General features: G+C 45.4%; 1 protein-coding gene across 1 annotated transcript in view; it reads left to right on the top strand.

The window, feature by feature from the left end:
• The window catches only part of LOC106722173 (lipopolysaccharide-induced tumor necrosis factor-alpha factor homolog), a 30,128-nt gene that overhangs the window by 11,621 nt on the left and 5,843 nt on the right, over nucleotides 1–12,664 (top strand). The window contains exons 2-3 of the mRNA XM_025203138.1: nucleotides 5,896–6,014; nucleotides 11,166–11,240. Of these exons, the coding sequence (XP_025058923.1) occupies nucleotides 5,909–6,014; nucleotides 11,166–11,240 (181 nt within the window). The 5' untranslated portion in view covers nucleotides 5,896–5,908. The remainder of the gene's footprint in view (nucleotides 1–5,895; nucleotides 6,015–11,165; nucleotides 11,241–12,664) is intronic.

The raw sequence follows: 12,664 nt of genomic DNA on the forward strand, positions 1-12,664 counted from the left end.
AGAAAACAAGTCCAACTGTGAAAACTACCGAGGGATTGCCTTGTTGTCCACCACAGGAAAGATCATTACAACAATCATTCTGAAATGTCTCCTTCCACTTGCTGAAGAGCTCTTCCCAGAATCTCAGTGTGGGTTTAGGACATCAAATGGCACAACTGACATGATCTTCACACCTTGCCAGCTGCAGAAGAAATGTTGGGAACAACGTAAGCCTCTCTACATGGCCTTTTGACCTCATAAAAGCTTTCAACTCTGTCAGCTGAGAAGTTGTGGTGGATCCTTCTGAAGTATAGATGCCACCAAAATTTGTCACCATTCTCTGCCTGCTCCGTCATGGTATGTGAGCAGCAATTCTCAGTAATAGATCTATCACAGATCCCTTTGAGTTTAAAATGGGAGTTAAGCAAGTCTGTGTCATCTCTCCAACACTCTTCTCAATATTTCTTGCCACAATGTTACATCTGACTACCAGCACTGGGGGAGTCCCTGTTCCCCTGAGCACTACCAGGAGTGACAAAAATAATGGTCACAAGCTGGCAGAGGGTAGGTTCAGACTAGACATCAGAAGGTGCTACTTCACTGTCAGGGTAGCTAGGATCTGGAACCAACTTCCGAGAGAAGTGGTGCTGGCTCCTACCCTGGGGGTCTTTAAGAGGAGGCTAGATGAACAACTTTCTTGGGTCTTGTGCCCCCAGTACTCTTTCCTGCCATGGCAGGGGGTCGGACTTGATGATCTGCTCAGGTCCCTTCTGACCCTACCAACTATGAAACTATGAAACCATGAGCTTGATCAAGCAGTCATGATTCCCCACCTTGGTGTACAGAGATGAGATGTGGACAATGTACAGGAGACATCTAAAGTTGTTGTAGAAGTACCATCAACACTTCCTGTGGAAGATCTTTTGAATCCAGTGAGAGGAGAGACACACCAATCTTAGTGTCTTTCTGCAAGCAAACACCATGAGTATTGAGGTGATGATCATCTGGCATTAAATTTGCTGGGCCCGCCATGTCATCCAAATGTCTGACTCCAGATTCCCAAGGCAGGTTTTATTCTCCCAGCTCGCCAAGGTGTATGCTCAAGAGGAGGGCAGAGAAAGCATTCCAGAGATGTCTTCAAGGCCAACTTAAAAAAATGCAACATTGATATCAACTCATGGATTATTGCTTAGGACCACTCCAAAGGGAGGAAGAGTCTGCTGCAGGGATCTCATTACTTTGAAACCTCATGACAGCAAGGGATGGAAAAGTGGGAGCAGCAGAAACACCGCGTCACAGACCAAATAAAAAATCCAGTGCCACCCACCCCACACGGAATTACATGTCCAAGCTTCAGTAGAGTTTGTTGATCCCAGATAACCCCTCACTGGCCATCTTCAGACACACAGATAAGACAATCATGGAAGACAATCATCTTTGACTGTGAGGGACTGCCGAAGAAGCTAAGATTCCCTCAGTAGTCCATTGCTCATTATTCCTATCAGACCATGAGCTTCCCAGAAATCCTTCCATAGGCTTCTCATTTTACCCCAACACATCCGAGATATTTGTTCCCATTTTCAAGTCCTAGCCTGCCCATTTGGCCTTGTTACTTTTGCACCCCCACTTTTTTCTCAGTAGTGAAGCCAGCCTTGGCTGCTCATTTATCAGCTTCTCACAACTATGTTTACACCTTGCTCCAGGCATGAAAAGCAGCATGGAATATTCTCACTGCACTGAGTGAAAGGCCACAGCTTTCTTCCACTAACCACCCCCTTCTTCTCTAATGTCTTAGGCCCTTTATCCATGTTCCTTTTAAGACACAATTAACCTGTTGATCATGCTCTCAATAGTAGACCAGCCACATGTTTGTGTTAATTTAAGGCAGGATAATACAGTAAATGAGTCACAAAGTTATTCCAAATGTAACGTGCAACAACACTGTGATTGGTTTGTATCATGCCTTAAGAACATGTGGCTGGTTGGGGCTGGCCTATGACAGATCCTGACACTCAGCTGAGTGCCAGGATCCTGCATGGGACAACCCCAGAGTCTGTGACACAATTGTCACATACACAATCAGTTAGGGGCAAAATTAGTCCCTGAACCCCATGGCCTCATTTGGCCCCCAGAAGCTCACTGCACCTCAGACATATAAAAGCCTTATGTGCAGCTAGGTCTGCATGTGATTTTATGACATCTCTGGCACCCAGGGTCAAGAAGCTTCTCCCCAGTCTTGAGATTCCTGTGCATCACACATGGTTTTTAAAGGTCCCAATGTGATTGGATCCTGGGATTGGGGAGAGGGTCCTAAATCCTGGGGTTCCCATGCATCAGAACATGTAAAAACTACATGTGTATCCCAGCTGGGGCTTTGACAATCAGCTGATTGTCAGCTATGGCTCAGGATTGCATTGGGGCCTGTTTCAGACCTGGTTCAGTCCCTGGCCCCAGATGGAAATCAGTTGATTGTGGGCATCCTCTTTCAACTTGCTGATACAGGGGGAGCCCAGGATCTGATTTCCTATCCCAAAATCGTGCATCTTGCCATGCGTCTCCTGCTATGGTATACGTGCAACTGTTGGGATTACAGATCAGATCCCACCACGCTTTTAAGCTAGGGTCTGTCAGCATCTTTAGAAATCAACCAGTTAGAATGACTCAAACACAGCCCTGGATAATCAAGACTAATTCAATTTATAATAATACAAACATCATTGACACACACCTGACTATATCCCTCCTCAGTCTGCCTTGTCATCTTGTACTATAACCTCCTTGGAGGAAATACCTCAGCTACATTTATAGAGTATGCAGTACATTAGGGCCCCAGGTAGGACAATAATGTTAAATAATAATCCTGCCAAGCAGAATCTAGTCTTCTCAGTGAGGATCGTATTTTCAAAGGCAAAACCTGGACATTATATGTGTCCTACAGTAAGTTTTTTGGGACACAGGGGACATCGTTTACAACTAACACTTATAATCAAGACATATAGTCTATAACCACAGATATCTCATCTGGAATGCAAGAAGGGATATTGGGTAATGATGCATACACATGCTGATAGAGATAAGAGATAATGACATTTAATCCCTTTAATACATGTAAATTCCAGGCTGGATTTTGTCACGTTGCAACAATGACCATAGTAACATCCATTTCCTTTAACAGAAGCATATTTTGTTAGAACCTTCACCTGCTCCTACGTGAATTATTGACAAGACTCAAGAGAGCAGGAGTGCCATATTTGTTGTAACTGAAGTCTGTGCTGCACTGCAAATTAAACACATTTAGACCTCTCTAATTCAACGCACATTAAAGGTATCTTAGGTGGGCCAGATCATTGAGCAGCCTAGAACCAAATGTTTTGGACATGAAGAAGGGGCTTTCAATTACAGATCTGGCTTTGTTGCTTGTGGAAGGAATGATGGTCTTATAAATATATAAAATATATCAAGTTAGGGCAGAGACAGAAAACTCCTGCCTGACCTTAACAAGTCTTTTAGGATATGTCTAAACTGCAGCAGAAGTGTGCTCAGCTGCACAACTGAAAAAAATAAACCGTGGTCACTCATTTCCACTCTGTCTGTGTCTAAGGAGGCAATGAAGATGCCCCCAGTACCACAATCAAGACCCAGGTTTCCAGCATGTTCTAGGGCAGTAGCTTGGGTTCTCCCCATGCCTCCTGAAGTCCTTATATCCAGACTAGACCTGCATGGCAAGGAACAAATGAGTGAAGATTATTTCCCCAAGGCATAACTAAGGAGTCTGCCACTTAATCTCAGGGAACCTTGACCTACCAATCAGTATAACAGAGACCTGGATTTCCTTCCTGGGCTATAATGTTTGGAGGAAGAAATTGTTTATGAGGCGCTAACCCACTAGCAGCTATATGGATATACTTCTTGGGTACTAGAGAAAGTTCTTTTTCCAACAATAAATATTCAAAGCCTGTATGAATTTTTATAAAGTAGTCAAATAGAGAACAGTAGTCTGTTTGCAGAATATTGGTTGTAACTCTCTCTGCCAGAAGAAAAAAACAAGGGGAACAGAAAGAAATCTTTTATTAAACCAACTACATAGTTGGGAGAGGTATTTCATTCTGTATTGTCATACATGTATTGGAGATAAATAAAACCATTTTTTCCTGGCATTTAGTGTACGCTGTATCTGCTTCTTTCCCAGACCTGAGGAGTGCATTCTGTGCCTAAAAATTAGTTTAATCTCTCCCAAATATATAGCTGATCTGATAAAAAAGATACTACTAAACAAACTTTGCGTCTCTCATATTACCTAAACCATCACAGATACTATAGCACTCTGACCTCCCATAAGGATAGAGAAGAGGCCAGAGATTTTACCAGAAGATTACTGCGTTGGTTCAACAACTTGTAATTTGGCTGGAGCAGCAGCCAGCAACCTTTACAAGCTGTCAGCTGGATGGAACAACCTAGCTTTGGTCTACTATGGACCAAGTGGCTTCAGCAGCACATGAGAGGCAGGGGGCTTTGCCTGTGCCTATGCTGGGGCCAGGGAGCTTGGAGCTACACCCATGTCACCACTATTTCTCCCAGCCTCCCATCCCCTGGCTGGGATGCAAATGCAGCTTCCACCCAGCGGGGAGATGCACTGAGGCTAGGCATCCATGCTGCTGCTGCTTCTCCTCCCCACTCTCCTGCCTCCCAGCTGCAGCTCACCACCAGCTGGAAGCTGCACCCATACTGCAGCCTTGTGGGGAGAAGCAGCTAGAAGTTGCCCAGCCCCAATGCAGCAGGTGGTTTTGCTGTACCTGGAAAGGGAGATTCCCTTCTCCCTGACCTTGAATGGCTTTTTGAACTTGAGGGTGGAGACTTGTCCATTGTACTACAGGCAGACACCTCTACAAGAGCCTACTACAGCCTCGCAGTGGGAGGATCTCAGCTACACACTCTATTTTATGGAAATGGGGGGATTTCTCCCTAGGTTGCTCCTTTGGGCTTTTGGCTACAGGCAAGAGAAAGGGGCATCTGAACGTAGGATGCCCACCATGGATATGGGAGTATCTGAAGCCCCAGGCTGAAGAATATGGGAGGCAAGATACTTGCCAGTGGTAGTGCCACACAGACCTGAACAACGGAGCTCTGCTCAGTGAAAGGAGTTTGGGACTGACTATACTAATTTGGCCCTGGCACAGGCATGGGCACAGGTGAAACCCTCCAGCACCAGAGGCCAGATCCAGTGGCTGCATGGGCCAATTTACAAAGAAATAGCACTAGTGGTACAGTGCAGCTGTAACAAGTGGCAGTTTTCTGTAAGAATTTTCCAGTTCGCATCAACTATAATCCATCAGTGCTCGAAAGTAACATAGCAATGAAAAGGACCACAATGTGTTTCTTTCTTAGAATTAGAAAATGGGAATAAACCTATTTGGTCATAACCCATTTAATGATTCAGACTCGGTGTTGTTACAAATGGCTGCTTATTAACCAGGAGATGTGCATCTCCAAACGACTTTACAAACATCCCTTGAATGATTCTGACAAAATCCACATATGGTACTAAACAAGTGCAAATTGGGTTCCGTGTATAGACATAGATACCGAGACAGAAATTTTGCCCAGGGTGTTAGAGCAGGCATTAGACCCCAGACATTCTTGACTCTGAAGCTGCTGGTCAGAACCTAGTCACACTTGTTTCATAATAAGGCAAGCTCCAATGTTATTTTAACATTAAGGATTTCCCGTTTCAATCATCATAAAATATGATAGGCGTTTATGGGAGTTTAGCTTGGCCTATAAAGAATCCAGCACCTGAGCACTGTTAATTTCCATATTAATACAAGCTCAGACAGGCAGGTCCCTGAGTTCCAGCAGTGCTTGTCACTGGAAAATCCTTAACCTTATGGTTCAATGTTATGTTGTGATCTCTTGCAGGCAAACTGGAAAAATGGCTAGTGAGAAGGGACACATAATGATTCCTATGACATCATGTGAGACTTATCCACAGCCCAACATACAAGCACCCTCTGCACCAGACTTCTGTGCACAAGAAGGTAGGCTAATGTTGCAAAGTCCCAGAAGGATAAGGCGTCCTCTGGATGGTTTCTGCTTCAAGTGCTAATTAATGGCGCTTGATGCAGAAAGAGCCTGGCTCATGAGGTGGCCTAACTTTCCCAGCATATCCTGGGCTCAGGAGGTGCCCATGCCCATTACATCAAATTAGGGCTAATTTACATTGCACTGGCTATAGCAGAAGTGGGCAATTATTTTGGCCAGAGGGCCACTGACAGAGTTTTACTGACCTGTTGCAGCCTGGGTCAGCACCCTCCTTGCCCCCTACTCCATCCACAACAGCTCACCAAAACTCCCTAAGTGTCCCCCGCACATGGCCAGGTGGCTGTGATGGGACCATAGGTGGGTGGGGAGTGGCATTCAGGAGTGGGACAGGCAGGCGGGCAGAGTCAAGGCTGGGGCTGGGATTGGGATCCTGGGGCAATAACAGCATGGGCCAGGACCCAGGGCAGAGTCACAATCTGCTCCCCACATGTCCCTGCCCACAGAACTGGCACCCATCATAGGGACGTGCAGACATAGGATCACAGCTCTGCTTCGGGCCTGGCCTTGAGGCTGAGTGTGGGGCCCAGTAAGGAGCACTGGAGCCAAAAGAAAGAGTGGGACCAGAAGGATCCAGAAGCCCAGAGAGGAGTGAGACCAGAGTGGGACCATGTGTGTCCAGAAGCCCAGTGAGGAACTGGGAAAAGATGGACCAGATGTGTCCAGAGGCCCAGTGAGGGGTTGGAGGGCCCAGGGAGGAGCCAGATGAGAAACTAAGGGGTCTGGCAACCCAAAAAAGGGACTGAGTGTGAAACCAAGGGGTCTGGCAGCCCAGGGAGGGGCTGAGTGAGAGACGAGGGATCTAAGGAAACAGAGTGGGGCTGTGTAAGAGGCTGAGGGGGTCTGGGGGCCCAGAGAGGGCCTGAGGGAAAGACCAAGAGGTCAGAGGGCCCAGGGGGGCTGTGTGTGTGTAATGAGAGAAGATCAATGAAGATAGCATCTATGAAGGTTGGGGTATAGTGTAGGGGTGGATTTGAGCCACACAATTAGCTCATATGGCTGGGACCACAGTCAGCTGGTGTCCATTCAATTAATATTGAATTAATTATTCAATGAATTAGGGCAGCCCCCCATATTTTAATGGCAGTTAACACCAAGACATGGCAGGAGAGGTGGGCGGACTGGATAGAGCAGGGTAAAAGTAAATGTTTTGGTCCCCAGGAGCTTTATAGCCACCCCTAGAGATGGTACCCAGTGACACACCTTTACTGTCATCAAAATCAACAAAGACACGCATTCAATTTGGGGATCTAGAACATCAGGACCCTCATGGATGATCGTCAGTGTGAACACCCAGAGCGCTGCACCACAACTGTGGCTCAAGAACTCAGGCAACACAACATTGATCTTATTGCATTGAGCAAGACCCAGCAAGCAGAAGAAAGGCAGTCCAAAGAACATGGAGGTACCTATACCTCCTTCTGGAAAGGTAAACAGAAAGGAGAATACCAGGTTCACAGAGTTGGTTTTGCCATCAAGAATGAACTCATAAATCAACTCCATGAGTTCTCTATCAGAATTAATGAGCACCTCATGACTTTGTCTTAAGTTTCTGGGGAGCCAATAGGCCACTGTCATCGGCGCATATGTCCTAACTGTTGATGTCGCTGATGAAACCGAGGAATTCTGTGCCAACCTTGACCAAGTATTTCCTGATGTTCTGAAGGGAGACAGACTTATTCTTCTCAGTGATTTCAATACCAGAGTCAGAGGGGAATCAAACCTCTGGAATGGAATTGTCAAGGAAGGAGTAGGAAAGGTCAACTGCAATGGCATCCTCCTCTTGACCAAATGCATGTAACATGAACTCACCATTACCAACACCCTGTTCCACCAGAAAAACAGTCAAAAGACATCCTGGAAACACCTGTGATATAAGCATTGATATCTGACTGATGTCATTGTTCATGCCCAGGATCGCAAAGATGTCCAAATCACCTGAGCTATGCTATGGGCTGATGACTGCTGGACTGATCACCAACTCATCTGCTCAGTTACGTCACTCAAACTGGCTCCTAAATGATGGCTGCACCAGAAGCAATGTTGATGGAAGATCAATGTCGAAGGACTCAAGGACCCAGTCAAGCAAAACCTCTTCCACCAGTGCCTCAATGAAAAACTGGGGAATTCCAATCAACAACAAGAGAATGTTGGCAGTGTTCGTGGTGCCTTCAAGTCTACCATCATCAGTGCCTATGAAGAAACACTAGGATTCTGTAACAGGAAACATCAAGGCTGCTTTGATGAGAACGACTGGGAGATCCCAGAATTGATCAACTGCAAGTGCAAAGCTTTTTATGCCTGCCAGAATGACATCCAAGCAAAATAAATTGAATCTCCAACAAGCCAAGGCAGGAGTCCAAAGGAAAAACGGCAGGATGAAGAGCAGATGGTGGGAAGACAAGGCGAAGGAGATTCAATGTCTCACTGACATCCATGATAAGTGGGGTTTTTTCAATGCCACCAAAGCCATCAATGGTCCAAGCACTCAGGGACCAACTCTCTTGAGACCTAAGAATGCAGAAGACCTGATCAAGGAAAGGGTCACCATCGACACCCATTAGAAGGAGCATTTTGAAGTCTCTCTCAATTCAGACTCTATTGATGACTGTTCTCAACTCCAGCCTGCAACACCCAGTCAGAGATGATCTTGGAATTCCTCCAAAACCTGACGAGGTAAGGAAGGCCATCAAACAGATGAAGAACAGTACCTGGAGGAGATGGAATTCCAGCCAAAACCTTCAAGCAAGAGGGAGAGAAGTTCACATCACAGCTCCTTGCCCTCACTTTAAGGATTTGGAATGACGAGGAAATCCCAGATGACCTCAGAGACACCATGAATATGACAATCTTCATGGAAGGAAGGCTCCCCCATGCTCCTGTGGGATGCTCCATCTGCCCCACCATAGCAGCTTTCATGAGCCATGCCTAGTACCTCTCTGATGATCTTGACATCAGTCACTGGGAGAGCCTCAAGGAAGACATCCATGATGCATGTGAAAAATTTCTAGGCTTTTCTACAAAGAAACATCAGGACTTGCTTGATGAGAATGATAGGGATATTTAAGTTCTCACTGACAGAAAAAGGAGAGCTTTTGAAATTTGGCAGAATTACATCAATTCCAAACAGAAGGAAGACACTTTTCACATTAAAGCTGAGACCCAGAGGAAGAGTCAAGAGCAAAAGAACAAGCAGCAAAAGGACAAAACAAGAGATTAAAAAGTTCGATGACAGCTACAACATGCCAAGTTTCTTCAGTGCAACCAAAGCTATCTATAGGCCAAGCACACAAGAAGCCATCCCTCTGAGGTCCAAAAATGGAACAACATTTTTTAAAGACAGCTTCACCATCAGTGCATGGTGAAAGGTACTCTCAAGAGCTCCTGAACCAAGATTCCAATGTTGAAGACAATACTATTTAAGCCATTTCACAAGACCCCATTAAGGACTTCCTTGCAGTTCCACCAATTTATCAAGAGGCCTTGAATGCCCTTAAGCAGATGAAGACCAACGAAGTATGTGGTCCTGATGGAATACCAACTTAACACCTTATAAGCAAGGTGGAAAAAAACTCTCTTACCAACTATACACTATTATTATGAAAATCTGGTAACATGGACAGATTCCTAGTGACTTGAAAGATGCCAAAAATCACTACCAAAATCAAGAAAGAAGATGCCTCAGATTGCAGCAATTATTGTCATATTACCCTCTTACTCACAGCTGGGAAGACCCACTCTCTTCAACAGACTCACTTTTCTTACTGAAGAGATACTACCCATGTTTGAGTGGTTTTAGACCACTCAGAGGTATAATAGATATGATCTTTGTTGCTAGATGCCTGCGGAAGAAGTGCTGAGAGCAACATCAAGATCTTTACATGGCCTTCATTGACCTAAGGCCTTTGATTCAATCAGGAGAGGCCCTATTTCCATCTTCCTCATCCTAATGAGATTTGGATGCCTGCCAAAATTTGTTACCATTACCAGACTTCATGACTACATAACAGCAAGCAACAGCTCTGCAATGGACCTTTACTATTAGGAGTCAAGCAAGGATGTGTGATTGCACTAAAACTTTTCCATCTATATCACAGCTATTCTCCATCTCATTGCTGATACATTTCCATCTGGATTCAGCGTTAAGTATCACTTGGATGGGACTCTGTTTAACATCAACCAGTTACATTCCAAATCCAAGATAACCAACAGCTCCATTACTGATCTTTAGTACACTGACGATTGTGTTGTATGTGCTCAGGCCCTGATTTCCAAGAAGCAGAGAAATAACTTAATCTCTTTCCTGCCACCAGACATTTCTTAAGGCATGCAAGCTGTGCCATCTAGCCTATCCTAATACTTGCTGGAATGGCTAGCTTCTTGTTTTTCTGTAACCTAACTCTTTTTTAATGAGGACATGTTGTTAGTCTGCTGCTCAGTCCAGAACCTGGAGGGCCCAATGATTGTCTTGGATTTCATCCCTACCTTGTGACTTAGGTGTTTATAAGTGGCTCTACTAGGAGTCAGAGCCCTTGCTGGAATAGTTCTCAATCACTGAAACATGTAAACCTTTCCAAGACATTAAGGTGCAGTCACACAGGAAGGAACAGAAAAACAGAATAAACTTAACTAACATAATCAACAGTGAGTAGTTTTTTAACAATAAGCCTATTAAAGAAATAATTTACATTAAAAGAATTCTCATACTCTTCCCCCCTGAGTTAGAGAAGAGCAGTTTGCTAATGCCACACCACGCTACGTCCTTGCTAAGCTTGTAGTCTATCTAAGAAGCCGATCTAAAGCCCCAACCTGCCCACTGAGAAATACATCCTTCTTCGTTTGGAAATGGTCCCAGAGGTATTTCTGGGCAAATATCCTGAAATCCCTCCCAAGATTATACCAGCTCATACTTTCTTAGCACTGTATATCTTTCAAATGATAGGGTACAGAGCAAACAGAAGCTGTGTACTCAATACTGAACCACAGTGTGGAGATCACTCCACAATAGCTGCTGTTCAGATTCTGATTAGGTGTTTGAGGGGTTAGGTTGTACAACATTTTATGCTTTATTCATTTTTTTCTTAATACAGTAGATTACCAGTATCCTTCTCCCCCACCATACTCCTATCAAGATGTCAACCCCACAGCCAACCCCACAGAAACAGGTAAGAATAAAGATTTTGTGTAAGTTATTTAGGATATAGCACATGAACAGAAGCAAAAACATCTTGCTGCTCTACTACTAGTTTTTCATGAATGGAGGGGGATTCAGACCCATTTATGGTATAAAAAGATAAGAAATTACCTACTAAGGATGACAGGGAAACACTGTTTATGATTGTTACTCCTTTTCCACAATCCATGGTTTAATTTACCCACATCTGAATCAGTTAAGGATTAGTACTGGATGAATAACTTTTATTTTTTGGTTCATTTTTTGAACCAAAAAAAATATCATCCAGGTTAACCTGAAATAAGCCTTTTCTCTATAAACTAAAAAAGGGTTTTTTTGTGTGTTGAACAAAAAAGGTTCCATTTTATGGGAACTTATAATCAAAATAGAGGGGTAGATTCATGCTGCTGCTGATCCGGGTTGACAGGGACCCAATCTGAGTGCATGGGGGCTGGCAGGTGCGATCTGGGCCACAGGGTGCATTTTTGGAACCTATACTACCCTTGGGAGCAAGTGAGCCAGGCAGGCAAGGAGTGGATTTGGCAGCTCCTAGCCATCCCGCTTCTCGCCAGCCCTCTAGGTGCAGGTCAGAGCAGTACACGTTAGAGGGTATTAACACTTAACACAAGGACAGGAAAATATGGCCCATGGACTATTTTATCTGGCCTGTGGGGCCCCTAAAAAAATTTAGAAAATTAATATTTCTCTGTCATCTTTGACAGGCTGCCTGTCAAAGATGACAGGAGCCAGGGGCAGTAGGACCCAGGGAAAGCTAGCAGCAAGACCGAGCAGCCCAGCAAGGCCCACCTGGCTCTGCCCCTCCCATCTCCACCTGCCCCAACCAGGCTTCTGGCCTGGATGCATGAGGCTCTTCCCTGCCTCCATGTGCCGGAGAGGGAGATTCAGATAAGAACATGGGGTGGGGGAAAGGCAGGGGAGGATCATGGGGGATACTGCATGTGTGTGTGTATGCAGGGAGGGAGGGACAGAATGTGCGCGCGTGTGTGTAGGGAGGAACAGTGTGTGTGTGAGGAGGGAGGGAGGGAGGGACAGAGAGAGAGAGAGAGAGAGAGTGTGTGTGTGTGTGTGTCCCCATAGGGCAAGTCCCACACACATCCCACCATACATATGCACCCACACCCTCCCCTTGCACTGCCATACACACAGACCCCCACACCCCCTAGCCACCCACCCCCCATACACATCCCCTCACAAACTCCATACCCTCCCACACCCCACATATGCACACAGACCCCCACATGCTCCCTCATGCACACACACACACACACACACACACATCCCCCACACAAAACTCCCCCCCACACCCCATTTTCTGGAACGGGCTCCCAAGGGAGGTGGTGCTCTCCCCTACCCTGGGGGTCTTCAAGAGGAGGTTGGATATGCATCTAGCTGGGG

Source organism: Alligator sinensis, unplaced genomic scaffold (genome assembly GCF_000455745.1).
Source record: "Alligator sinensis unplaced genomic scaffold, ASM45574v1 scaffold73_1, whole genome shotgun sequence".
Taxonomy (NCBI): Eukaryota; Metazoa; Chordata; order Crocodylia; family Alligatoridae; genus Alligator; species Alligator sinensis.